The following is a 27,939-nucleotide window of genomic DNA, read 5'->3' as shown; positions in this document are numbered from 1 at the left end:
TCTATAACTGGAATCCTGGACCTCCCACTCCCTTTTACCCATTGTGCCCACCTCCCTCCCTCTCCTTTGGCAACCACGAGTATGTTCTCTGTGTTTGAGTCTGTTTCTGATTTTTTTTTGTTCATTAGATTAATCATACAAAAGCACTGCTTGAACTGAGTTCTATCATAAACCTCATAAACCATAAATTGCTCATAAACCTCCAAAGGCTCCCCCCATGAACCCCTGAATACAGATTCTGAGTCTATACATCTGAGGTTACCTGAGTTTCCAGGCTGATTCTTCACCAGTTCCCTGTAAGAAGTTCATGCCTCAGTCACTTAGTGAGTCTCAGTTTTTTGCACATAGACTACTCTTCTCGATCTCCTTGCTTTAGTTCATACTATTTCTTATTTCTTGGCTATGTTTCCCTGTAATTTTGATTATTAAGATTCTAGCCATACTTCAAAGGCTTAACTCAAGTATGACTTGCTTCATGCTCCTCTACCTGGAATCTCCCTTCTTTTGTTTTCCATACAGGAAGGAAAGAGAATGAGTACTTACTATGTATCAGGCCCTGCTTCATCCAAACCAATGGCTGTAGGCACCAAATATATGGTGACAACTCCCAATGGTGTATCTCTAGACCCCTTCCCTTAACTCCAGACTCTCAGAACCAATTGAGTCCTTGATACCACCAGTCAGAAAGCAATGGGCATGTGAAACTTAACATGATTAACACCAAGCTCTTAATTTCCTTTTTGAGAGTCAGGTCCTCCTCTGGTGTTTCCTGTCTTTGTGAAGGACACCATCATTTATTTGATTATTGCTTCGGCCCCAAACTATGGAGTAATCCTTGATTCCTCTCTTTAACTCCCTTACTCACTCCATCAGCAAGCCACCTGAATATACTCTGTATCCAACATTCGTCAGTGTCCTGTCAGTCACTACCAGTGATTTCAAAGCCACCACCACATTTGGCCTGGATTATAGCAATAGTCTCCAAATGGTCTCCCTGCTTCCCCCTTCTTATCTTTCTTGATCTACTTTCCACCCAACAGCCAGTGTTCCCTTAAAAATAAAAAACAAAAAATAAAGACAAAATTCAGTAACCTTCAAAGGTTTCCCTGTCACACTGTAGAATAAAATAAAAAGTCTCTACCAGGGTCTATACAAGGGGGTATATCATCCAGCCCCAAATACTTCCTGGCCTCACCTATCTTTCTCCCCTTTATTCACACTGGCTTCCTTGCTATCCTTTGGGGATGCTGGGCAGTCTTCTGCCTCAAGGCCTTTTCATGTTTCCCTCTGTTCCCTTTGACTGGAACACCCTACCCTAATCATCCTATGACTGGCTGCTTCCTTTCATCTGGGTCTTTGTTCAGATGTCCCATTCTTAGAAAGTTCTCTCTATCCTTAAAAAGTAGCAGCTTTCTTCACTTTCTACCTTCTGCTTTTTTTTTTTCTTCATACTATCTCTGTTCTTATATTTTACATCATCTGCTAATATATGCTCCTTACTTTCTTGATCTTTGCCTATTTTTTTCACTATTGTGCCTTTTAACACTGAACAGGTTCTGAACACAGAACAGGTTCTGATGTAATAGAAACACAAATGTTTGTTTAATAAATAAATTAATAATACATGGAAATGCTTATCTTTAAGCCATGGCATGGTTTTCAAACTCAAGTTTGTTGCCCCATAACCTAAATTGTTTCTAAGACATCCCGATCATACTTCCTCACATTTTTGGTCCCCATATTAACCACAGCTCCTTTCTGACTTTTGCCTGATCACATACTTTATATAAAACCTACTGCCTTTCACTCATCTGAAAAATCACCACAAAATTGGCACTTATGCTCATTGTTGATGTTATGATTTGTTTCTATAATGGTATCTCTTGTTTTCACCATTAGCTCTACCTGTGCTTTGCAGATCATTTCTGAGACAGGATTTGGGGACAACAGGTGCAGTTGGTGCCTGCTCCCCAAATGTCACACAAATCGGCTCTTTTCCCAAGGCTTGGCTGTACTGTAGTCAGATGGAAAAAGCATCATCCCCAGTAAGACTTGCATAGGGGCAGATGGTCTTTGTCTTCAGGAGTTCCTTCTCTGTATCAATTTCTTCCTTCTTTTGGTATTCTTCCCAACTTCAAGTGTTCCCTCATGGACTTACCCATTAACCTATCTAAGGATATCCTGGTTCTATACTTCCTGATTGCCACCCTCTCCCCCTTTATTTTGTGATTTTGTGAGTGTTGCTGTCAAGGTCCTGAGAAGATAGGTTGACCCTGCTTGATGATTCTGTTTCTGCTGTAATTTTTTTTCTTTGGTTTAGCCATCATCTTAGAAAGGGTCTAACTTGTGCTCTATGAGATACAGGACTATATGAGGTACATACATAGGGCAGAATTCTCACAGATTCACATTTATAGATAGTCATAATCCTTTGATACAAGAAACTGGACATGTGCCACAACAATAACACATACACTTAAAATACACTGTGCAGCTGAACATTTCTCTGATTTTTAAAGTTAGAATCATGTTGATATTTAGAGTTGATACTTATCAGGATCTTCCAAAAGAAGGGCAATTGGCAAGAGCTTCTTGGCGTTTAGTCCTTAAGTACAGAGCCAACCGTTCAAACGTTAACTTCTAGAAGAATAGTCTTATTTTATACACTAGAAATTGAGGCAACGTGACATAGGGATAGAACAAACCATGTGAAAAATGAGTCTTCAGAATAAGAATGTTTAGAATCTAAACTTTAGATTCTTAAAGGAAGCAACTTCCCTTCCTACAGTAAATAGAACACAGTAACTTATAATGAGAATAAATAAAGTAGTCTTTGGTTCCCAGAAAATTAACTTTTATTATTATTAGTTGACTTTCTTCTCAATTTGGTCAGTACTTAGTCATATGGTTTATGAAACCAGTATTTATTTTTCCTACACTGAACATTTTGGTAGAATGCACTTTGAAATCTAGTTTTAAACTTCAGGGAAATATTTGTTAAGGTATAAGCAAAATAATTAAATTTACAAAAAAGGATCTTATCTGAAAAAGAATAAAAAAACTTAGGGACCTCAACAATAATGTTCACATGTACTTTGTAACTCAGAAATAACCAGATAATTCAAATAATCACTAATTCTTGTAAGGCTGCAGATAAGATGCTTTCTACTACATCCTTTTAAGTATATTAAAACCCTTGCCTTCTACGGATGGTTGATTTCACTTACTTGATCTCTTCCTGATTTATGTGATGTCATGTGACGTTCAAGTTGGGTTCTGTACGCAAAGGTGTAACTGCACAGGGAGCAGCTAAAATTATCTTCATTCTTTTCATGGCGATATTTAATGTGTTCTTTCAGAGAGGTAAAACGTTTATAGCCTCTATCACAATACGGGCAGGTGAGTAACTGGGAGAATGCATCTGGTGTTCCTGTATAAGAAAGATCATATATTTTGAATTTAAAACATCCAAAAAAATATTACCAAAGCTATCACTGAGTCCCTATGCTTTGTGCCAGATATTATACCACCCACTTTATATTTGATCCTTAAAATAATACAATGATACTATCTCTATTTCATAAAAGAGAAAACAGGAGGCTCAAAAGGTTAATTAACTTAAAAGTCACTTGGCCAGTAAATGATGAAGTCAAGATTCAAACACGTGCTGTCTGACTTCAAACTCTCATGTCTTTTCCACTAAACCACAAATCTTCCCTTCTTTTTGTATGGTTAATTAGACAAAGAAAACAAAAACAAAATTAGAAATATACATTACTTTTATAAATATATATATATTGAAGGGGACTTGTACACCATAATAGAATCTTTCCATTGGTAATGATGTGTCATTAATTATTTAATGCTTTCTTTCCAATTTGGAAATGACACTCTAAAGTTATTGCCATCACACAGTGAGTAGTTTATAATTAGATTATGTTTTCAAGACACCCCTGCAGTTAGGTGTAGCCATATGACAGAGGTCAGACCACAAGAACAAGTACTGGGGGAAATAAGTAACAGGAGCCAGATCTAGGTCTGTCCCACAAAGACCTCCCACGCATGCTTCTTTATGTTCTTTTCCTTACTGAGTTACGTGGATACATTTTCTGTAGAATTTTATATGGATAAGTATAGGATAGAATTCAGAAAATAAAGGAAATACAGAAAAACTGGAGTTCACTGAGTGAACCACATAGTTTTTTAAGATTTATTTATTTGAGACAGAGGGGTGTGTGAGTGTGGGCAAGGGTAAAGGGAGAGAATCTTCAAGCAGACTCCTTGCTGAGCATGGAGACTGCCACGTGGCTTGACATGGGGCTCGATCCCAGGACCTATGAGATCATGATCTGAGCCAAAACCAAGAGTTGGACACTTAACCAACTGAGCCACCCAGGTGCTCCTGAATGAACCATATTTTTACATATGGAGCCATCTAAGTCTGACAATCCTAAAACGTAATACTATTTTGCCAATTAATATTATTTAACTAAGAGTGCTTTTCCATATTTGGTTTATTTCTTCAAAAAAAAAAAGAGTTCTTAAAAGATAACTTATTGTAAGTCATATCTCTACCCTCATTTGAATTTTTTATTGAAAAAGACTATCGGGACGCCTGGGTGGCTCAGTTGATTAAGCCGCTGCCTTCAGCTCAGGTCATGATCCTGGGATTGAGTCCCGCATTGGGCTCCTTGCTCGGCAGGGAGCCTGCTTCTCTCTCCACCTCTGCCTGCCACTCTGCCTGCTTGTGCATACTCTTTCTCTCTCTGACAAATAAATAAATAAATAAATAAAATCTTTAAAAAATAAAGATAAAAAGAAAAAGACTACCAAAGAAAATTTTATTACAATCTCAAAATCCTTCATAAACATATATTACCTTTATTGAAATCCAAATCCATGTAAATTAAAAGTTTTGCTTGAGAACCAGCCTGCATGTAATAGACTGAGCACCTGATCCCATATGAATAAAATCAAACAACCAAATTCCCCAAAGTTTATGATGGTGTCTTTATTATCAGCCAGCAAGGCAATTGGAATCAGAGAATTTTCTGCTGGTGATGTCTCTAAAATGACCTACTTCTAATGGGACTAGATTAGCCACATGAAATTGTTTTGGAAATCACGTTATGTTTTGTCTGGTATTTATTTCCTATTTGTACAGGTAAGTAGGAAATCAACATTTGGGACATTCTCCTTGCCAGAGTACCTAATCCGTCCTATTGATTTTAGCTGGTTACAGTGGCAGAAGTCCAAGTCAGCCATTGCAGGTGCTTTATTATTGGCACCACAATCGACATGTGATTCCATTACTTAAGCTGCTTATAATCCAAGTATAATACAGCTGTCTGTTCTCATTATGTTCTATTTTCTTTTTTGCCTTCATCATTAATAAACAAAATACTAGTAATTTTGTAATATGACAGGGTGCTCATAATATTCTACCAAGTTATTATTTTCATAAATCAATCTATATTGAATTTCTCACACAAGGAGATATGAAATTATTCTTTTAGGATACTAGCATAAAACAACAAAAAGTAAACCTGAATATCTGACATAATAAGAGCAAATTATAGAATGAACAAGCTTGAGAGTTAAATGAAAATTTTTGTTTCTATTTTTGAAAAATACTGGATGTTTGTTTATTTAAAAGACTCACTTTTTTAAGCAAAGAAGGCTTATCACATAAGGAAAAAAATTTTTCTTTTTAGAATTCTTATAAATAACTTTAGATAGAAATCCAAACTCTATTTTTTGAGCAGTCTATAATTTCCTTATGTATCTGTGACTATGAATATGCTTTAAAAAAACCTTTAATTTTTGTATCCTAAACCTCCTTTGCTCGGTAGCATGACATTTCAGACTGATAGTAGTACTGGATATAAAACATTTGCAAAATCTCCTTTAATTGTGCACCACTGATTCAGAGTTTGTGATACTTCAGCCTTCCAGAATAAAGTTTGCCCTTTGACAATTTATGAAGTACAGAGAGCATGTTGAATCCACCAACACTTAAAAAACTGAGGGCTTTTGAGGATAATCTGATGTTACTGGTGTGACAGAATGTCTACTGTGAAATACTTTATTAGCTGTATACCTGAAAGTAATGACTATCTGAATTAAAAACAGATTCTAGAATTCAAATGTTTTACTAATTCAGAATGATTAGGGCCCCAATTTTTATAGGATTTTACTGTGTTGATTAGTAACAATGGACTTTACAAAGTTTAACTTTATTTGATCTGTGCAATAAAACATTTTTTTAGTTCTCCTCATTTTCTTTCATGAAAATTCTTTTTTTTTTTTTAAGATTTTATTTATTTATTTGAGAGACAGAGATCACAAGTAGGCAGAGCAGCAGGCAGAGAGAGAGAGGAGGGTGGGGAAGCAGGCTCCCTGCTGAGCAGAGAGCCTGATGTGGGGCTTCATCCCAGGACCCTGAGATTGTGACCAGAGCCGAAGGCAGAGGCCTAACCCACTGAGCCACCCAGGCGCCCCTTTCACGAGGATTCTTAAAGAACTTTCTGTTTCATAAAAGATTTGCATATGTATATTAAAATTTTTAAATTTCCTTTTCTTATTTATTATAACCTATGGCTTCCTCAGGTGAAATTTAACCAATTTCCTTTAAGGAAAAAAAAAACTGGGGCACCTGCGTGGCTCAGTTGGTTAAGAGTCTGACTCTTGGTTTCAGCTCAGGTCATGATCTCAAGGTCGTAACTTTGAGCTCCACATCAGGCTCCATACTCAGCATAGACTCTGCTTGGGATTCTCTCTTCCATCCTCTGCCACCCGCCCCCCACCCCGCCATTCTCTCTCTAAACTAACTAAATAAATAGAATCTTAAAAAAAACAAAAACAAAAAAACAAAACCTTGAGAAATCAAAGTACAAATGGTAGGGACCTACAGAAGTTTACAATGCCTATAACTATAGACTCACCAAATATGCAAATAGATCAACACAACACTATTCATATAACTGTAATGCTGTGTCCCCAGGGGTAATAATCTTTGTAATAATAATTGTCTTCAAAAATGTGTCCTTTTGGCACACTGGAGGAATCAGTTCTAGAGTGTCCTACTTCTATTTCCTTTGTCATTGATTTAGTTACAGAAAATCCTATTGATTCTGAGGTGAAACTTCTATTTCTGCATTTTTCATAACTGATTCCTGATTTAAGGAAGGTACAGGTGATTCTTTGCAATGGAATCTATTTTGTTTTCTACACCATTCTCAATTTCCTTTAGAAATTTAAAAGTGGATTGATAAATAACATTAACTTAGCACTAAAAAAGCTGAATACTTATGTATAAATCTAACAAAGTATGTATAAGATTTATACAAGGAAAACTATAAAACTCTGATGAACAAAATCAAAGAAGTAAATAAATGGAGAGATATTTATTGTTTGAGGATAGGAAGACTTATTATTGTCAAGATGCAGTTCTTCCCAACTTGATTTAGTGGAATTCCAACTCAAATCTGGAGAGTCCTTTTATGGATACTGACAAACATTCTAAAGTTTATATGGAGAGGCAAAAGACACAATGTTACAATATGGGAGGTGAAAAATAAAGTTGGAGGACTGACACTATCTGACTTTAAAACTTATTATAAAGCTATAGTAATCAAAACAGTGTGGTATTGGTGTGAGAATACAGAAATGGACCAGTGGAACAGAGAGCCAGAAATATCTTTATAAATAAAGTCAACTGGTCTTTGACAAAGGAGCAGAGGCAATACAATGGAGTAAAGATAGTCTTTTCAACAACAGTAATGGAACAGGAAACAAAAGCAAAAATGAACTACTGGGACTTCGTCAAGATAAAAGGCTTTAGCACCAACAAAGGAAACAAAATCAACAAAACTAAAAAGCAACCTACAGAATGGGAGAAGATATTTGCAAATGACATACCAGATAAAGGGCTAGTATCCAAATTCCATAAGGAATTTACCAAACTCAATACCCAAAAAACAAAAAATCCAGTCAAAGAAATGGGCAGAAGACATGAGCAGACATTTCTCCAAAGAAGACATACAAATGGCTAACAGACACATGAAAAAATGCTCAATATCACTTGGCATCAAGGAAATACAAATCAAAATCACAATGAGATACCACCTCACACCAGTCAGAATGGCTAAAATTATCAAGTCGGGAAAAAACAGATGTTGGCGAGGATGTGGAGAAAGGGAACCCTCTTACACTGTTGGTGGGAATGCAAGCTGTTGCAGCCACTCTGGAAAACAGGATGGAGGTTCCTCAAAAAGTTAAAGATAGAACTACCCTATGGCCCAGCAATTGCACTACTAGGTATTTACCCAAAGGATACAAAAATAGTGATTTGAAGGGGCACCTGCACCCCAATGTTTATAGCAGCAATGTCTCCAATAGCCAAACTATGGAAGAAGCCCAGATGACTACTGACAAACAAATGGATAAAGAAGATACAGTGTATATAAATACAATGGACTATGACTCAGCCATCAAGAAGAGTGAAATCTGGGGCGCCTGGGTGGCTCAGTGGGTTAAGCCGCTGCCTTCGGCTCAGGTCATGATCTCAGGGTCCTGGGATCGAGCTCCGCATCGGGCTCTCTGCTCAGCAGGGAGCCTGCTTCCTCCTCTCTCTCTACCTGCCTCTCTTCCTGCTTGTGATCTCTCTCTGTCAAAATAAATAAATAAATCTTTAAAAAAAAAAAAGAAGAGTGAAATCTTGTCATTTGCAATGTCATGGATGGAAATAGAGGGTATTATGTTAAGCAAAACAAGGCAGTCAGAGAAAGACAAATACCATGATTTCACATATGTGGAATTTAAGAAACAAAATAGATGAACACAGGGTAAGGGAAGGAAAAATAAAATAAGATTGAAACAGAGAGGGAGGCAAAGCATAAGGGACTCTTAGCTCTAGAAACAAACAGAGGGTTGCTGGACGGGAGATGGATGGGTAGATGGGGTAATGGGGTGATGGGCATTAAGGAGAGCACTTGATAGAATGAACACTGGGTGTTATGTGGAACTACTCAATCACTAAATTCTACCCCTGAAATAATAATAACATTATATGTTAACTAAAATGAATTTAAACACCAAATTAAAAAAAAAAGTAATGGAACAAATGAACATTCAGGACATGCATAATGTCCTGAATCTTGACACAGACCCTACACCCTTCCCAAAAATTAACTCAAAATGGATCACAAACCTAACTGTAAAATGCAAAACTATAAAGCTCCTAGAAGATAACAGGGGAAAACCTAGATGACCCTACATATGACAATGCCTTTTTTTAGATATAACACCAAGGAAAGAAAGAATTGACAAGCTGGACTTCATGAAAATGAAAACTTCTGCTTCCGTGAAAGATGATCTCAAGAGGATTAGAAGACAAGTGCCAGACTGGGAAAAATATTTGCAAAAGACACATCAGATAAAGGACTATTAGCCAAAATACACAAAGGACTCTTAAAACTCAACAATAAAAAATCAATAACTTGATTAAAAAAATAGTCCAAAGGCCTTAGCAGACACCTCACCAAAGAAGATATACAGATGGCAAATAGACTCTTCACATCATACGTTATCAGGGAAATGCTAATTAAAACAAGATACCACCACACACCTATCGGAATGGCCAAAATCTAGAACACTGACCCCACAAAATGCAAGCGAGGATGTCGAGCTACAGAAACTTTCTTATAAAAATAAACACTCTTACTAGAGGATCCAGCATATGTACTTCTTGGTATTTACCCAAAGGAGTTGGAAAACTTACATCTACACAAAAATCTGCACATGGATGTGTACGGCAACTTTATTTGTAATTGCCAAAACTTGTATGTCCTTCAGTAGGTGAACAGGTAAATAAACTACAGTACCTCCAGACAATGGAATACTATTCAGCACTTAAAAGAAATGAGCCATGCTCTCTGCTCAGCAGGGAGCCTGCTTCTCTCTCTCTCTCTCTCTGCCTGCCTCTCCATCTACATGTAATCTCTGTCAAATAAATAATAAAAATCTTTAAAAAAAAAAAAAGAAATGAGCCATGAAAATACATGGAGGAAACAAGTGCATATTACTAAGTGAGAAAAGCCAAATTAAAAGGTTACATGCTGTATAATTCCAACTATATGACATTCTGGAAAAGGCTATGGAGACACAAAAAGATCTTTGGTTTCCAGGGATGAGGGGAGGTGGGGAAAGATGAATAGGCAAAACATAGAGGGTATTTAGGGCAATGAAAATACTCTATGAGATATTACAATGATGGATACATGTCATCACATATTTGTCCAAACCCACGGAATGTACACCACCAAGAATGAACCCTCAAGGAGATGATAGACTTTGGGTGTTTTCTGGTGAGCGATGTTAATAATGGGAATAGTTATGCTACACTGGGGGCAAGGGGTACATGGGAAATACCTGTACTTCTGTCTCACTTTTTTGGTAAACTTTAGGCTTTTCTAAAAATGTCTTTTAAAAAAGTTGATTATTTAAATATTAAGTTAAATCTATCCATTAAACTGGGAACCCCAGAAAAATCAAACCAGATTTAGGATCTTAAATACTTTAAATATCTCCAAACATTCCAAGTGATGTCTTAGTTCTTGGTGCAGATCTTGCATAAAATTTCTTATAGGAATATTTGCATGCAATTGTCATCTGTTTCTAGCATGGAAGGAGGGAATGGTAGCCTATTTCCTTTTAGGAGAGTATGAAATATTAGAACTGCATTTTACCACTCTTCATACACAGGCTGTTCATATCAGAATAGACTAGAGCTTTGTAACATTGTCAGAACAGTGGAAAAAAATCAAGAGGCAGTTAAAGGTCATCCTAGCTCCCATTTCTACTACTTGCCACGTGAGTGAATGGAAATCAATGTCCAGGCATTGTTCTAAGCACTTCACTGCAGTGGCCTTACCAGTAGTGAGATGCCACAAACTTAATACTATGCTGTTATCATACACATATTCTGTTATCATACACATGTTCCTTTTATTAAAGAGATTATTTTCTATGGGCATCGCCATAAATGTTAGATATCAGAAATGTTCCCTAGAGTAGAGTAGGTTCCCATTGTACAGCTATGGAAATGATAATTCTGTAAAGATGAAAGTGAAAACAACTGTGAAGCTCTACTTACCATTGTCATCATGACCACTGGCTTCTGGGGTGCCCTGCCTCTGGTCCTCTTCAGGTGCCTCGGGGTAAATGACAGCAGTATCTTGTTGTTGCAGGAACTCTTCAACATTAGGATCATGGTTTTGTTCATTTTCTGCATCTGAGTCACATTCATCATCTTTTACTAAAAGAAATGCATACTTTATATAAAGCAGTTTCACTGCCAAGTTGTTACAAAGCTTTTCTAAATAAGAAATTATTTACCTTAAGAGAATACACTATTGTTCTTGAATTTGCTGGAAATATTTACCAAAAATTTAAAAAATTTACTCATTCTGTTGTCTATTATTAAGAAGTCTTTAAGAAAGCTTTACAACAGTCTTGAATTTTTCACAGCATCTCTCTTAAACTTTAGAGTGTACTTCTAGTCTATGTGACTGATAGGACACAGAAAAGGTAATATAGTTGACTGAATTCTTAATTTCTCAATCAAGGATAAAGCAAGGAAAAAAGGGAGAAAACCTTAGTTCTCAAACCTTAGTCCCTCCTAGGAACCTATTAGATATTTACTTAGAGTTGTAAATCCGAATCATGCTCAGTTTAAACCACTTTGAAGTTCAGTGCAGGTATGTGATTTCCTAGACAACAGTGTTAATAGTTATCTATAGTTGGAAAAATATCTACTAAGAGTCAGGAGTATCAAATCCATAAAACTGCTTATCTCCTCTAGTATTCATATATAATAAACAAGGCTACTTTTCCTTTATTTCTGCTTCAGTAAATGTTTAACAGTGGGCTGGGGCAGAGGCATTTTTTCTTTCGGTTAGAAAGTTTCAAGAGATAATGGCATACTGTCACTTTGAGAAGGAGACCCAGAGTGCTCCGAGTTCCTAAAGCAGTATTGCTGTGCCATGGTTTCCCTCCATTCCCTCCACTGGCTCCAGAGGACAGTGTCTACTCCAAGCTGCTGGTAACTGTAATGGGTTGCATGGCCGTCTCGTGGCTGACTTCTTTATACGCTTCAGGCTGAACTGTCACTTCTAAATTTGTAAAATAGCATTTCCCAGCAGACTAAAATTGGGCCAAATTTAAATGCTGAGGAGTGGGCACGTTTTTGTGTGCTAGTTATTGAAACAATCTTGCTAAATATCCCACACAGTGGTAGTAAGTAAACTCCTCAGGTCAGCTGCTGTTTAAAACCTTAAAGCCAATGACATAATAATAATGGTGACCCACCATTTCCCCCTCCTTTCTAATATAGCCAATAGCTATCAATTATTTAGCACTGGGTCACTGGATCCAGGGGGAAGTGAAAACTCTTAAGGAGGTAAGCTGGTATTGTGGGTATTAAGGGAGTCTATTTCCAAATCCTCAAATTCCGTGTATATTCTTTCTTAGAATCTGGAAGGTTTTCTCTACTCTCCCCTTTCCAGACTTTCTAAGACTTCCTTAAAAGGAAGAAGAGAAGGAGTGCCTGGGTGGCTCAGTGGGTTAAGTATCTGACTCTTGATTTCGGCTCAGGTCGTGATGTCAGAGATGTGAGACTGAGCCCTGCATCAGGCTCTGTGCTCAGCTGGGAGTCTGCTTGCTCCTCTCCCTCTCCTTCTTCTTCCCTCACCCCACCCCCACTGATGCTGGTGCTGTCTCTAGCTCTCTCTTAAATAAATAAATAAATAGATAGATAGATAGATAGATAAATAAATAAATCTTTTTAAAAAGGAAGAAGAGGGGTGTGTGGATGGCTCAGTCGGTTAAGTGTCTGCCTTCTGTTCAGGTCATGATCTCAGTGTCCTGGGATCAAGCCCCTCTTGGGATTCCTGGTCTTTCTCTCAAATAAATAAATAAAATCTTTAAAAAAAAAAAGGAAGAAGAGAAAAAGTCATATCCCAGTACATTAATCCTGTGCATCACCTTGGAGTGTAAAAACCTCCAGGTTGCCAAAGGAAAAAAATTCAAAGTACTGATTGGGGAAAACTAACTAACTTCCTTCCTTCCTTCTTTCCTTTCTTCCTCTCTCCCTCCCTCTCCCTTCCTTCCTCCCTCCCTTTTTTTCTTTAGCATAGTTTTATTTTTTTTAAGGATTTATTTATTTATTTACTTGAGAGAGAGAGAGAGAGACAGAGACAGAGAAGGAGCAAGGGGAGCGGCAGAGGGAGAGGGAGAAGCAGACTCCTGGGGGAGCAGGCAGCCTGCAGTGAGGGTGGGGGCCCTAGATCCTAGGACTTCAGGATCATGACCTGAGCTGAAGGCTTAGTTGACCAAGCCACCTAGGCACCCTGGGAAAACTTTCTTATTGATTAATCAAGACAGGCCTTTCAGTTTTTTCTGTTTACATGGATTTCTATCTGGGGTAAAGCATGGCAATTTTCTGTAATGGGGATATTTTGGCTCTAGCTAGGAAGCTCTGAAATCAGCTATATAATAATATGGTCAGAGGGACTGAGAGGAGTTTTCCTTTAATGACCTCATCTATTCTATTTCCTAACTATTATTAAAAATTTCATTGCTCTTCAGGAAGCTGGTCAGAATAATTCAAAGAATATTCTCAAAAATCATTCCTACAATCTGTCATTATCTGGAAAAATAAGCATTTTTTAATACCTAAAGCAGTACAAGTCAGTGTCACTGAGTCTTTTCAATGTAACTTCAAAATTTCAAGTTATACTAGATAAAACTCACAAGTGAAATTTATATTTTATGTGATTATTGCTTCCATATATAATATATTATATATATAGAATATATATTCTATATATATTCCATATATAAGTTACAAGATGCTTTAAATATTTTTATCAAATTATATTATTTCTATTATAGTCGTCACTTACAAAAAGTTTATATTTTTCTATATGCTATTAAGTATGTATGTGTGTATATATGTGTGTGTGTGTATAGGCTAGATGCTAGAATAATGAGTATACATTTTGCAGAATTATATAGTCTGCATTTTATACATGAACCTTGCATCTTCAGTAAGTTACATGCTTACCTATGTATTGACTGGTTCTAAATGTACTACTCATTTAGAGACAAAAATCTTTATAACTAAAAAATTTGTATTAGATATAAATAATCTTCACCTCACTATTGAATAATCTATTTTTTAAGATAATTATTAAGTTTGAAATTTTAATTCCAGTCTAGTTAACAAAGGGCATAATATTAGTTTCAGGTGTACAATATAGCAATTCAACAATTCCATGCAACACCTGGTACTCCTTACAAGCACTCTCCTTAACCCCCTTCATCTATTAAATCTCCACCCACCTCCCCTCTGGTAACCATCAGTTTGTTCTCTATAGTTAAGTAAATAATCTATTTTTAAAAGATATATCTACTTGTACTTTGTATATTCCTCATTACTTATAATTTTTTTTTTTCAAAAAGGAACTTTTTATAAAATCTCTCAAATTGTGTACTGGCAAAATTATTTGAATTGGAAAAATGAAAACACACCTTTTTTTTGACTGAAAGTCTGATGAGGCTGATTGGTATAACAGTAATACCCAGCTTTGCTAGTTAGATGACTAGGTACAAAATTTCCACAAACTGAATGAACTAAGTTTATAGCTCTAAGGCATTAGTGAGAATATTATTATCTCCTGTGGTAGGATAAAAGGATTTTTATACAAAATGTACTGGCAAAGGTACTGAAATCAACAATATTTCAATTTCCCTAACTATTTTGGAATATATTAATCAAGGTGCCTCTACGTGAGGGGAAGAAATAACAAAAGCCAAGAACAGGTAGCATCAGTACTTTGAGAAGTGTGGGCAAAGTTTTTTGGTATATGTCCTAGAAAAACAGGGAGTGAAGGAGTCTAATGACTGGAAAACAAATTCTTGAGCACATTAGGCAGCCCTGAATTTTTGTTTTCAACAGAATTGAAGGAGCATTTAATAGAATTGTCAGTTAACAAAACACTAAAAAGATTTTTATTGATACATAACTCTTTGCACATCATTCTAAGGGTGTATAAAGAACCAAAGTAAATCAGTTATCACAAAAATGTCTTTCACCTTTTTATTTATGAGAAGGTTATCTGAGTGCTAAACAAAACAAACAGAATTAATGTTGAACTTTTTTCCTCTAGAAATAAGTAATATTGGGGCTGAGTCAGGTAAGCAGCTGCTTTTGGCTGGGGTCATAATCTCAGGGTCCTGGGATTGAGTTCCACATTGAGTTCCCTGCTCAGTGGGGAATCTGCTTCTCCCTCTGACTCCCTCCATCCCATGCTCTCTCTCTCAAATAAATAAATATTTTACAGAAATAAATAAGTAACATTAAACTATTGATAATTGAACTAATCAAAGAACACTTTAGCTCCTGGGGTGCCTGGATGGCTCAGTGGGTTAAGCCTCTGCCTTCAGCTCAGGTCATGGTCTCAGGATCCTGGGATCGAGTCCCGCATAGGGCTCTCTGCTCAATGGGGAGCCTGCTTTCCCTCCTCTCTCTCTCTCCCTCTGTCAAATAAATAAATAAAATCTTAAAAAAAAGAATACTTCAGCTCCTTCAATCTCATTTCCTGTAACAATTTTTTGTAATAATTATTTGTTAAAATTTGTAATATATTTATGTTGTGATCAACTGTGCAGTACTGATAATTATGATAAATCAATCCATAAATTTAAAAAATCTTAAGAGCCTTATCCCTAGAAATTAAAAAGAAACCTAAATTTCAATTTATATACATGCTTTTCTTATAAAGAAAGATAGCTGATCAGAAATACCTTCAAATGGGAAATATATTCTCTGCTAGCATCAAATTCTATTGATTATGTAGAATAGAAATATGAGTTCAAGGAGTAAAGATTATGATATAACATTTCTGACTCATAACGAAGAGCTTATTCACATTTAAAAAAATTGAATGATTAACAGGTATTAAAGTGTTATGATTTACATGTAAGAATGATGTTAAAATGTCATTTTTATTATTTATTTATTTATTTTTAAAGCTTTTGTTTATTTACTTGAGAGAGAGAGAGAGAGAGAGAGACTGCACATGCACTTGCGTGACCGTGGGAGCATAAGCAGGGGGAGTGGCAGGCAGTGGGAGAAGCAGTCTCCTCCCTGCTGCATAGGAAGCTCCATGTGGGACTTGATCCCGGGATTCTGGGATCATGACCTGAGCCGAAGGCAGACAATTGACCAAGCCACCCAGTTATCCACCAAAAATGTCATTTTTAATATGCCAGAAATTTGATTGTAACTACTTACACTTAAGATGAAAAATCCTAAATGTACATTAAGAAATATGTGAGATGGTACATAATCAGTTTATTTAATATAAAGTTTAGAGGAAAATAATAGTACCTCTTAAGGGTATTTGTGAGAATTAAATTATTACTATTAGATTAGAAGGTCTGGTATTAGGTATGGTATCAAATTCTGAGTTCTTTTCAACTAAACTACACTGTCTTCATGAGACTGCATCTAGCCCAAACAACTTCAAGCTGAGACCAGAAATCCTGCAGTTTTACATGTAAAGTGTCAGGAAGCGCATACTGTAAAAAGGTCAATTATAAAGCAAAATTTCTTAAGACTGATAAGCTTGCATATTTAAGCAGTAGAGAGAGGAGCAAATACATAGAAACATGATAATAATTTGGCTTTCTTTAGATATGACAAAACTCAGAACTTACTGTCAAATACAAAATTACTTTGGACCACAGGCCTATTTGACCATAACCATTTGTGAAAGCGTAGAATTATAGGGTTATGATTAGAGCAAGGGGAGAGAGACACAAACATTTAATAGAAAGATTAAAAATGATTTAGCTATATTTTATTTCCACTGGAATCATGACCTGAGCCACTCTCAAATGTGAAATCCATTTGATGGTATTTCTGCTCAGCTGTGCTTATTAGGCTTCTTCCTATCTTTACGTTCCATTTTTCAAACTTCATAAAACTATTAACTATATAAACAAAAAAGGGATGCTCAGAAGGAACAAAGGACATTTTGGGTGAATTTTTCACTCTCTGAATACTAAGCTGAGACTATAGTTCTCTTAACTTCATGAATTGCGAAAGGAAGTAGCAGAAGAAAGGCTCTGACAAAGTTCTGAACTAATGATGGTGGCCTTTGTACAAGGTTTTATTTACTTTGTCAGCACATTATTCCTAGAAGTCAAGGAAGTAACAAAAGCAAAGGCAGAACATAATTTTTAAGTTTAAATGTTCAAAAGCCTCAACCTTTCAATTTCTATCCTTCTTCCCTTAAAACTATACTTATCAGGGCTTTATTAAAATGTTTGCATACTCCCAACTCCCCATGTTCCCAGGAAATAATGCAGCAGGGATCATCTTCCACTGGGTAGGGGACCTCACATTTCAGCAACAATTTAAGTTAATACAAGGTTACTTTACCTTCCAGATTTTTGGGGGGGAGGTGGTTAAGGGAATTTATATACTACCCAGTACTAAATGAAAGAATTTATTTTTGTAGCGAAGAGCAGAGCGTAAGGTAAAATACTGACACTTGGAATTGTGCATTTTTTATAGCATTTGCATAAAAGGGCAAATGATCTTCTGTAATGTAAATCATCTAACATCAGGTAAAACAGTAATAAATAGCATTCTTTTGTGTTCATTAAGACTATTTTCCTAATAACAAATATCAAGTTTAAATATTTTATATAAGTATAAGTTAGCATGACAAATATTTGATAACAACATGTTTGAATATATTATTCATTCATGTTACACACAACCAAGTTAAAGGCAGAATATAAAATCTTAGGCAGCAGTACCATAAATCATCACATATCCCATTATTATTTAATTAACTTGGAATGCATCTTTAATAACAGAATGAAGATTTACTCTCTATTTTACAGAACTGACTGACAAGGAGAGGAGTGCTTGTTTATATTATAGATGAAAATTTATATTTGACATAATACTATGAAATACACTCATCTGACATAAGGAAAGATAATATATAGGACTCTATGGAATATTCCTAAAATGCACTGCAGAAAAAAGAAAAAGAAACTAGAAGTTTTAAACCAAAAAAGAAAAACAAAATTTGATTAAAATATGATAGAAATTTCTAACTTATGATTATATGATATAAAATAAAATACATGATACGTATTTTATATGATATAAAATATAATTATACTACTTTGAAGTACAGTATTTTGAGGAAATGTTTTAATAACTTAGAATTCATCTCTAAAGTTTTCTAAGAGCTCTAGCTGACCTATGTAACACGATAGTAAGTGACTGCTCCTTACCATACATAAGATCTTGATTTAAGTCCTCCACTTAAATTTTGCTTCTTAAATCTGATTTGAATCCATTATAGAGGAATAACTTAAAGTCTCAGGGAGTATGTACTTTTAGTCACTTAGAAGCAAGACTCCTTGTTTATTATAATTTAACTTCATCTTAGCCTTTTTCAAAATCACAGAAATTATAAGAAAAATTTTTGATTCTCTTGTTTGCTGTGACATATTCACTCAGCTCATCAATATTCAGGATTCTCATCTGGTTTATAGATAACTCATGATATTTGCTTATTCTTCTCCCTTCTGCTTTCTCTCTTGTGGGCAACTCAACACAGATCTTGGTAACTAATAACTAAACTCAAAATAGTTAAACCTGTATTCCTATAGCTTGGGTAAAAAATTCGATATAAATTCACATTATCATTTAAACACTTTTTTTGGGATTATCTGTAGATTGTACTTGTCATCCTTATAGAATGGAAAATATGCTGTTAGATGAATCTGCAAATTTACACTGTATTTAAAGAATATAAACTTCTAACTTTTCATAGTGCCCTATATGCCTGGGTACTGAAACACCAAAGGAGGTCAAGATAAAAGAGGAAGAAACAGACTAAATTCACGACTCAAAAATGCAAAAACCAGTGACACAAAAGACCTTGTTCAAAGGCTACAGTATGAAAGAAAATGACGAGCGCGTACCTGCACATCCCGCTTCATCTGTCTGAGCTTCAGGCCCCAGGATTTCTTGTCCGTCCTTACCTGCTAAAATCAAAGAACAAAGGATTAAAATAGATCCATGTGGTACAAACATTTTTAACATCTAGAAATCTGAAGAGGAACTTTTAGATTATATTTAATTTGTATTTTTTTCCTTTTAGAAGTAAAGTGTCCTTGAAAAGTGAACTTTTTAAAAGAGATTAAGCAGGTAGTTTTACCAAACTCACAAAGGTATGATAGAGAAGCAAAATTAGTGAAGATTTATATATAATCCTGGAATTATACATATATAAGAATTATACGCATCCTGGTTTTTTAGTGGTTTTTTTTTTTTTTTTTTTTTGAGAAGAGTTTTACCTCTAGGTAGCAGGACTCCTTTTTAAAATTTCTTCTGCAAAGCAAAAGTTTCTATATTTTAGGCACTGTGCTAGATGCTTTATAAACTTACTTCCTTTAACATTCATAACTACTTATTTTATAAGTAAAAAAAAAAAAAGACAACCAAAAACTTGAGGCCTGAAGAGGTTAAAGAGCCCAAGGACACTGTTATTCAATGGTGGAAGTGGAATTTGAATTCAGGTCTGAAAGGCTGTAAAATCTACTTCTTCCCTCTGCCCTTTTCTGTGACCAGACGACCAGACAGCTAACTAGAGAGAAGACTGTACTAAACTTCATTGCATCCAGAGTAAACACTGAGGGCACTATATTTTCTCTTTCACTCTATTCATTATTCTAACTACTGGTAAATCATAGTAATAATAGTAGTGGTAAACATTTTTAGTTGTCAGTTGTCCTCCTTTGCCACCTAGATTTATAGTGAGCTGACTGCAGTATTCTATACAGAATAAGATCAGAGTAAATAAGCATATTATTTTAGCAAGCAGAAAGTCAGTCTTGTATATTAAGGTACATTTTACTGTAATAGTTTATTAAGACATATGCTATATAAAGAACATGAAGAAGTAAAAACCTGCTTTTAAAAAAACTAGCAGCAGAGTATACGTAATTATGATCAGAATACTTATAAAGTCATGCTAAAACATCACATTATGTAGTTAATCTGCACCCCAATCAAATCCCATTGAATATGCCAGTCAAAAAATCTTGATTTAGATTTCCCCTAAGTTTGGTAATTGAATTGAGAACTAGAACACTAATCAAGTAAAATCTTTGTTCACATTTAAGCATGTATTTCTGTAAGTGCCTTGGATTATCAGGTGGGTTTATTTGGCAGATTTTTTTAACTCATTAACTTTTATATTAGTACTTAAAGATGATCACTATGTGAAAAATAGTTAAAATGTGCGTAAACCTCTTTAGATCAGCATGAAAAACACTATCTACAGTAGTAATAGTAATAGTAATAGTAGTAATAAAGAAATTAGTGTCTGATAAATAATTATCATTTTATATTTGCCATCAGCAAAATGACAATTAAAAAACCCGTACTAAAGTATAGTAGGACAAACATCAATGTTGCCTAAGTGTTTGAAAATCTCCAACATCTTTTTTTCCTCTCTCTGAAGCATCTACTTAAACTAAAATAATAAACAGTATGACAGTTGGATAATTATAGGATAGTAATATATTTATTGTTGATCGATCTATGCTCTTTTTTCTCCCCAAATGAAAAAATTAAGACAGTCAGCGTTACTTACTAAGTTGAAAATGACAGTGATATTAAAGTTAAAATGATATTTTAGACAATAATTATTTACTTATAGTTACTATAGCTAATTAAAAATCTGTCTTCAATTCAATGAAATGATTTCTTCATTTCTGCTCAGGATAAAAATATAGGCTCCTTAGATGAGCATTTAACATAATTCAGAATTTGGTCCCAGACTTTTTTACTGTGATTTAAAAACTGGAAGTCTCCATTCTTTCTCTCATCACTGGGGCTAGAATTTTGGTTGAATAACTAAAATCATATTGCCTAATGAAAACAGAAAATGTCCTAATGTTGGTCTGCAGCATGAACACACTTCTTCCACTACGGGGTGCTGCCAGCAACAGGCTCTTTCCTGTTTCACCCATAGAGCAGCTTGAGGGTGCAGTATTGGAACAGCTCAATACTGGCCAAGATGCCTTCTCCCTCGTCTGTTCCGATCTTACTTATAGCTTAGAAAATATAAGTAGGGAAGTAATAGAATCTCCTTGTGTGTAAGATTTTTCTCTCCTGTAAGACTTAACTAATGTCAACACATCGTGATTGACTAACTGTAATGTAACTTAGAAAGGTAAACTGGAAAGTTTCTAAGGCTTTTTCTTTTAGTCTCAATTCCAAACCAAATATATAAATGAGGAAAAACACTCAAGTAGTAAGACTTTGTTTTTTCAAATAGTGGCAAAATATAGCTGAAAAAATAGTCATGAAATACTACTCAGCTATAAAAAGGGACAATTTATTGATACATCCAACACCTTAGATGAATCTCTCAAGAAATTATGGAAAATGAAAAAGGTAAATACAAAAGATTCATACTGTATGATTCCATTTATATAACATTCTTGAAATAACAAAATTATAAAAATGGAAAGATATGTGTGGTTGTGAGGGGTTAGGGCTGGGGCAGAGGGGAGGGTGGGTATATAAAAGGCAAGGAGGGAGCTCAGTGGCGATGGAAATGTTCTGTATTTTGTCTATATCAATGTTGATATTCAGGCTGTGATACTATACTACAGTTTTGCAAGCTGTTACCATTGGTGAAAACAGAGTAAAGGGTATACAGCAGGATCTTTGAATTATTTATGAATCTAGAACTACTTGTGAATTATTTGCAAATCTATATCTCAAAATTTAAAGTTTATTTGACAAGTCAGTCAATGGCTGATAACACAAATTAAGGTAAAAAAAGGTAAAAAAATATATAAATATATATATATATGTATATATTTATATACATATAACTGAGATCAGATTTGGTTAAGATAGAATGAACATAAACCACCCTCTGTGTTCCACTGAATGCAGCTAAAAAAAAACCTGGGGAGAATTCATGGAGGAGTTACTTGAAGATTCTCAAGATAAATCATAGCAGGAAGACTGGGGAAGAAGAAATGATAAGAATTCAAAGTACCACTGAATCACTGAGGAAGTAATTTCTCCTACCCACCTGGCATGGATTCAAGGCAGCCTAGATTTAGAAGTGAGCACTGGGGCTTGGCAGAGAAAAACTCTAGGAAGAACCCTCTAGACTCTCTAGTTTAGGCTCACGGAACAAGAAATGCTCAAAGAAGGGAGAAATAATTTTCCCCCCTCGATTCTCTTGTGTCCCAGTCTCAAGGTAGCTGCTGACATCATGTTGACAGCAAGAACATAAAGGCACCTAAAATTCCAAGAAAGGGGAACCTTCTTATTCACTCGGAGGAGCAGTGGCCCCAAGAGGATGGTACAAACTTCCATCAAGTTCTTTCTCCCCATCTTCTTGCAGCATAGTTGTGGGAAGAATCTGGCAAAGTATAACAAAGGAAGTCCCAGATTTTTGGATAGAGAACTGACAAGGGAAGTCCCAGGGAACTGAAAGTACTAGGGAGATCATGGAAAGGGAGGAGCACTGGAAATAACTGTATAAGCTGCTTGTGAAGTCCTGGGTTCATATCCAAAACTTCCCATGTGCGGATCTGACCACATGCTTTGAGAACTGAAGTAAGGATAAGATCATTAATCATGTCCCAGAATGGCCACTGTAGGGCACAGATCCAAAAAGGATTGTAAAGTCTTTGACAACTGAACTGACATTGGAACCACAACCCACAGAAATTATTTAGGAAGTACAGCCTGATACAACTGGATAAGTTGCCTGCTAAACCAAAAATATCAAAATACCCCACAGGATTTAAATAAGACCAAGAGTTTCATAAAATAATATCCAGGATACAATCCAAAATTACTTAGCATATGAAGAACCAGGAAAATCTCAACTTCTATAAGAAAAGGATAATCAAAAGATGGCAAGATGTTGTTCACTAAGATACAGATGTTGCAACTATCAAACAAAGGCTTTAAGCAGCTATTAGGAAAGCACCTAAGAGCTAAGGAAGAACGCTTGAAAAGAATGGAAAGATAAAAAGTCTAGGCTAATTCTTATCAGCAAAAAGAGGATGTAAATAGGAAACAAAAGGAAATTTAGAACTAAAAATACAGTAACAAATTTTTTGGAAAAAAAAAATCACTGGATTGGGGCGCCTGGGTGGCTCAGTGTTTGGTTAAAGCCTCTGCCTTTGGCTCAGGTCATGATCTCAGGGTCCTGGGATCGAGCCCCGTATCAGGCTCTCTGCTCAGCAGGGAGCCTACTTCCCTTCCTCTCTCTCTGCCTGCCTCTCCGCCTACTTGTGATCTCTCTCTGTCAAATAAATAAATAAAATCTTTTAAAAAAATTAAAAAAAAAAAAGTATTTCATTAATTAAAAAAAAAAATCACTGGATGGCCCCAATAGCAAAATGGAGATGAAATAAGAAAGATCAGTGAACTGGATGGTAGGTAAAGGGAAATTTGGGCAATAAAGTGAAAATATTTAAAAAAATAGAGTCTCAGAGATGTGTGGCCAATATTAAAATATCTAACATTCTGTCATTTGAGTTCTAGAAGGAGAAAAAACAGTATAGTGCTGAAAAAATAGTTGAAGGAATAGTATCTAAAAACTTCCCAGATTTAATTAAAAAAACACAAACCAACAGATTAAAGAAGTTAGCTGAATCTCAAATAGGACAAAGCCCCCTAAATATGGGCTTAGACCATCAATCAAACTCTGAAAACTAAAGTTAAAAAAATACTGAAAAGAGACAAAGAAAATGATACACAACTATAAGTGAACAATGACTTAACAGGCAGATTTATCAACAGAAATGAGGGATTCATAAGGAACTTGGACATTTTTAAAGTGCTAAAAGAAAAAAAAACTCCTGTCAACCCCAAATTCTATATCCAGTGAAAATATACTTTGGAAACAAAGGTAAAATAAAGATATTCTCAGATGAAGGAAAGTGAACAGAGTACGCTGTCAGGAAACCCAACATACTGCTAAAGGAAGATCTTCAGAAAGAAAGGGAAATGATATTAGAGAAAAATTTGAAATATTAGGACTGAAAGAGGACGCAAGAAATGATGTAGTATACATGAAAACTATAACATAAAGGAGGGAAGGTAATGGAACTCATATGGGGGTAAATTTCACTTTGGTAAAATATTCCAAGTAGATTATGAGATGTTAAGTATGTACATTTGAATCTACAGAGCAACTACTAAAAAATCAATACAAGAAGATATAGTAAAAAATGAAAGAAATTAATGAAAATTGAATACTAAAAAATATCCAAATGATTCAAAAGAAGGTAAGAAAGGAGAAACAGAAGAAATTAAAAACAGAGGGAAGAAACAGAAAGCAAATAATACAATGGTAGACCCAACTCCAGACATCAAAACTTACATTATGTGTAAATGGTTTAAATGAGCAAATGTAAGGAATAGAGATTGTTAGAATAGATTTAAAAAAAAAAAAAACATTTATAGCAGTCTACAAAAAAAAATTATTTCAAACATAATAAGAGAGGCTAAAAGTAAAAAAGTTGGGAAAGAAATCTAGAGTGACTATTTTACATCAGATAAAGTAGACTCTGGAGCTAAGAAAATTACCAGAAACCTAGAGAAACATGATATAATAAGACAGCCAATTTACCAAGAGGACATAACAATCTAAAAGAGTAGGCATCCAACAACACAGCTTCAAAATATTCATATTCACATACTCAAAATATGTGACCAACAGAACAGAAAGTAGAGAAAAATCCATGTGTATAACCGGAGACTTCAATACTCTTCTCACATTAATTGACAAAACAAAACAAAACAAAACAAAAAGCTAAAAATCAGCAAGGATATAAATGAACTCAGCAACACTATCAACTACTCCATCCAACTACTCCATCCAACACTATCAACTACTCCATCCAACTGACATTTGTAGACTATTCCAGCAAACAACAGCAGACTACGTATTCTTTTCAAACACACACAGAACACTAACAAAGACTATATATATCTCCAAGATCATAAATAAAACTTAACTACTTAAAAGAAATGAAATCATACAAAGTTTGTTTTCTGACCACAATACATTTAAACTAGATATCAATAGCATAAAGATAACAAAATCTCCAAACACTTTGGGAATTAATTAACATATTTCTAAAGAATCCATGGGTCAAAGAGAAAAATGAAAAAAACAACACAACAATATTTATGGGATGTACATAAGACTATTTAAAGGGAAATTTACAGTACTAAATGCTTATGTTACACAAAATTTCTCAAATTAAAATTCTAAACTTCTGTGTTAAAAAAGAAAAACATAAAAAGGAATAAAATAAGTCCAGAGCAAGCAGAGGAAAGGAATAAAGAGCAGAAATCAATAAAATTAAAGACAAAAAAGAGAAAAACAATGAAAAATGAAGCTAGTTCTTTGAAAAGATCAATAAAATTAACAAACCATTAGTAAGACCGACAAACAAACAGAGCGAAGCCACAAACTACTAACATCAGGAATAATGGGGACTAGGGATTATCACTAATTTTCATATTGCTTGCTATATTAATAGAAATGAACAAATGGAAACTAAATTAAAAACAAAACATTCACAATAGTTTCTCCCTTTAAAAAAGAAATACATAGGTATAAATCTAACAAAAGATGCATATAATCTGTTTTTGAAACTACAAAACAGTAATGTGAGAAATCAAAGGCCTATGCAGTGTAAAAAAATTGACATAAAAATCAGCTGCTCTTCTATATACCAACAATGAATTATCTGACAGCGAAACAAAACAATCTCATATTATAAGAGCATAAAAAAAAATGCTTAGTAAATTTAACCAAGGAGGTGAAAGATGTATACACTGAAAACTGTAAGACACTGATAAGAAACTGAATATGATACAAATAAATGGAAAGAGATTCTGTGTTCATGAATTGGAAGGATTTAATATTGTTAAAATGTCTGTACTACCCAGAGCCACTCTAGATCCAATGATATTCCTACCAACATTCCAATGGGATTTTTTTTTTTTTACAGAAATAAGAAAAAACAATCTTAAAAGGTCCTATTTAGCCAAAGCAATCTTGAGAAAAAAGAAGGAAGGAAAGGGGTTTTACTTTTTTTCTGATCAGGATTTTTAAAAGCTTTTTAATTTAAAAATAGTTTTAGACTTACAGAAAAGTTGTACAACTAGCACAGACTTCCAGTAAACCCTCCAACAAGCTTTCTTTAATGAGAACATCTTACATAATCACAGTCCTATTATGGAAACCATCATATTAATGTTAATATAACACTATTAACTAACAGACAGACCTTATTTGACTTATGCCAGTTTTCCCACTAAGTACCTTTCATTTTCTGGTTCCGAAATCAATTATTGACCCAGAGTGCATTTAGTTGTCAGGTCTCTATAGCCTCCTCCAGAATTTCACAATCCAATCATGTCTCTGAGAAGCTGCTTTAGTCTTTGCTTTTTTTTTTTTTTTTTTTTAATGACCTCAACACTATTGAAGAGTACTGATCACTGGTTTTGTAGTGTGCCCCTCAATTTGATTTCCCTAATGTTTTCTAATGATTAGATGAGGAAATACATTGTCAGCAAGAATACCACTGAAGTGATATGCCTTTGTTAATGTATCTCACCAGTGGTGTATAATGTCACTGTATCTTATTACTGGGACATTAACCTTGATCACCTGGTTAAGAAGGTGTCAGGTTTATTTTTCTTTGTTTTTATATTTATATATATTTGTATATATAATATATATTATATTTCTTTAAGATTAATAACTATTTGGTGAGGAAATACTTTGATATTATGCAAATATCCTTTTTCTTCATATACTTTTACCTACTTATTTTAGCATTCATTGATGGTTATTTTTTTTAAACAATTTATGTATTTATTGGAGGGGGAGAGAGAGAGAGAGAGTATGCCTGAGTGGGGGGAGGGTAGAGGGAGAGAATCTTCAAGCAGACTCTCTGTCGAGCTTGATTTCACGACCCATGAGATCATGATCGGAGCCAAAACCAAGAGTCGGACACTTAACCAACTGAGCCATACAGGTGCCCCACTGATGGTTCTTGCCTGCATCAATTATTACCATAGTGTCTGCCTAACAGTGATTTTCCACTTCCTTAATTATTTCTCAATTTATAACTGAAATCCTACTATAAGAATGAACTGTTTCTTCTCCCCCATTTATTAAAATATTTCTATAAGTATGGATGTATGGATATTTATTTTATTCTATTGATTATAATCCAGCACTATCATTATTTATTTTGCTGCTAAAATTGTCCCAGATTTGGCCAATGGGCGCTCCCTCAGGTTAGTTCTTTGGTCCCTTTTCACAGGGTGATTTTTTTTTTAAACATTTTCTTACTTGTTGTTCTGAGATTAGCTTATATTTTCCCTACCTTGGTTCTAGAATCAGTCATTTATGCAAACGACCTTGGGTACCTTTTATTGGAGAATGGTATTTGAATCCCAGGTCTGGGCACAAGGCATGTTCACTGATACTAAGTATCATTGTTTCATGTATTTTCAGCAAATAGAGCTAGGAAATATATGTATGTATACTAATACCTGCATAAAGCCCACCTATATTTTTCTACATATATTTATATATATATTAAGAACCATGAGTTCATACTGACATCTCTGATTCCAACAGAAAGCCATAGCTTTATTATAGCCTTCTCAATTTCCTTGTTTGTAACTTCTCTCTCTGATAGTGAGAAATTTTGGTCTCATTATCTTAAATATATCTGCTTATTTGTTCAATTCCAGTATATACATAAAGT

At 34.9% G+C, this 27,939-nt stretch overlaps 1 protein-coding gene across 6 annotated transcripts in view; it reads right to left on the bottom strand.

Annotated features, from left to right (window-relative positions):
- Positions 1-27,939, bottom strand: part of LOC111155546 (zinc finger E-box binding homeobox 1) — a 183,104-nt gene that overhangs the window by 14,071 nt on the left and 141,094 nt on the right. For 2 of the 6 annotated variants that reach the window (XM_022515756.1, XM_022515761.1), the window contains 3 exons: positions 19,078-19,140; positions 11,156-11,317; positions 3,228-3,430 (listed from right to left, as the gene is read on the bottom strand). In XM_022515756.1, coding sequence (XP_022371464.1) covers positions 3,228-3,430; positions 11,156-11,317; positions 19,078-19,140 — 428 coding nt within the window. The remainder of the gene's footprint in view (positions 1-3,227; positions 3,431-11,155; positions 11,318-19,077; positions 19,141-27,939) is intronic. The other 4 variants (XM_022515757.1, XM_022515759.1, XM_022515758.1 and 1 more) reach the window with 3 other exon arrangements.

Source organism: Enhydra lutris, unplaced genomic scaffold (assembly GCF_002288905.1).
Source record: "Enhydra lutris kenyoni isolate GAN:26980312 unplaced genomic scaffold, ASM228890v2 scaffoldscaffold42, whole genome shotgun sequence".
Classification (NCBI taxonomy): Eukaryota; Metazoa; Chordata; class Mammalia; order Carnivora; family Mustelidae; genus Enhydra; species Enhydra lutris.
This window is presented reverse-complemented; position numbering and strand designations above follow the sequence as displayed.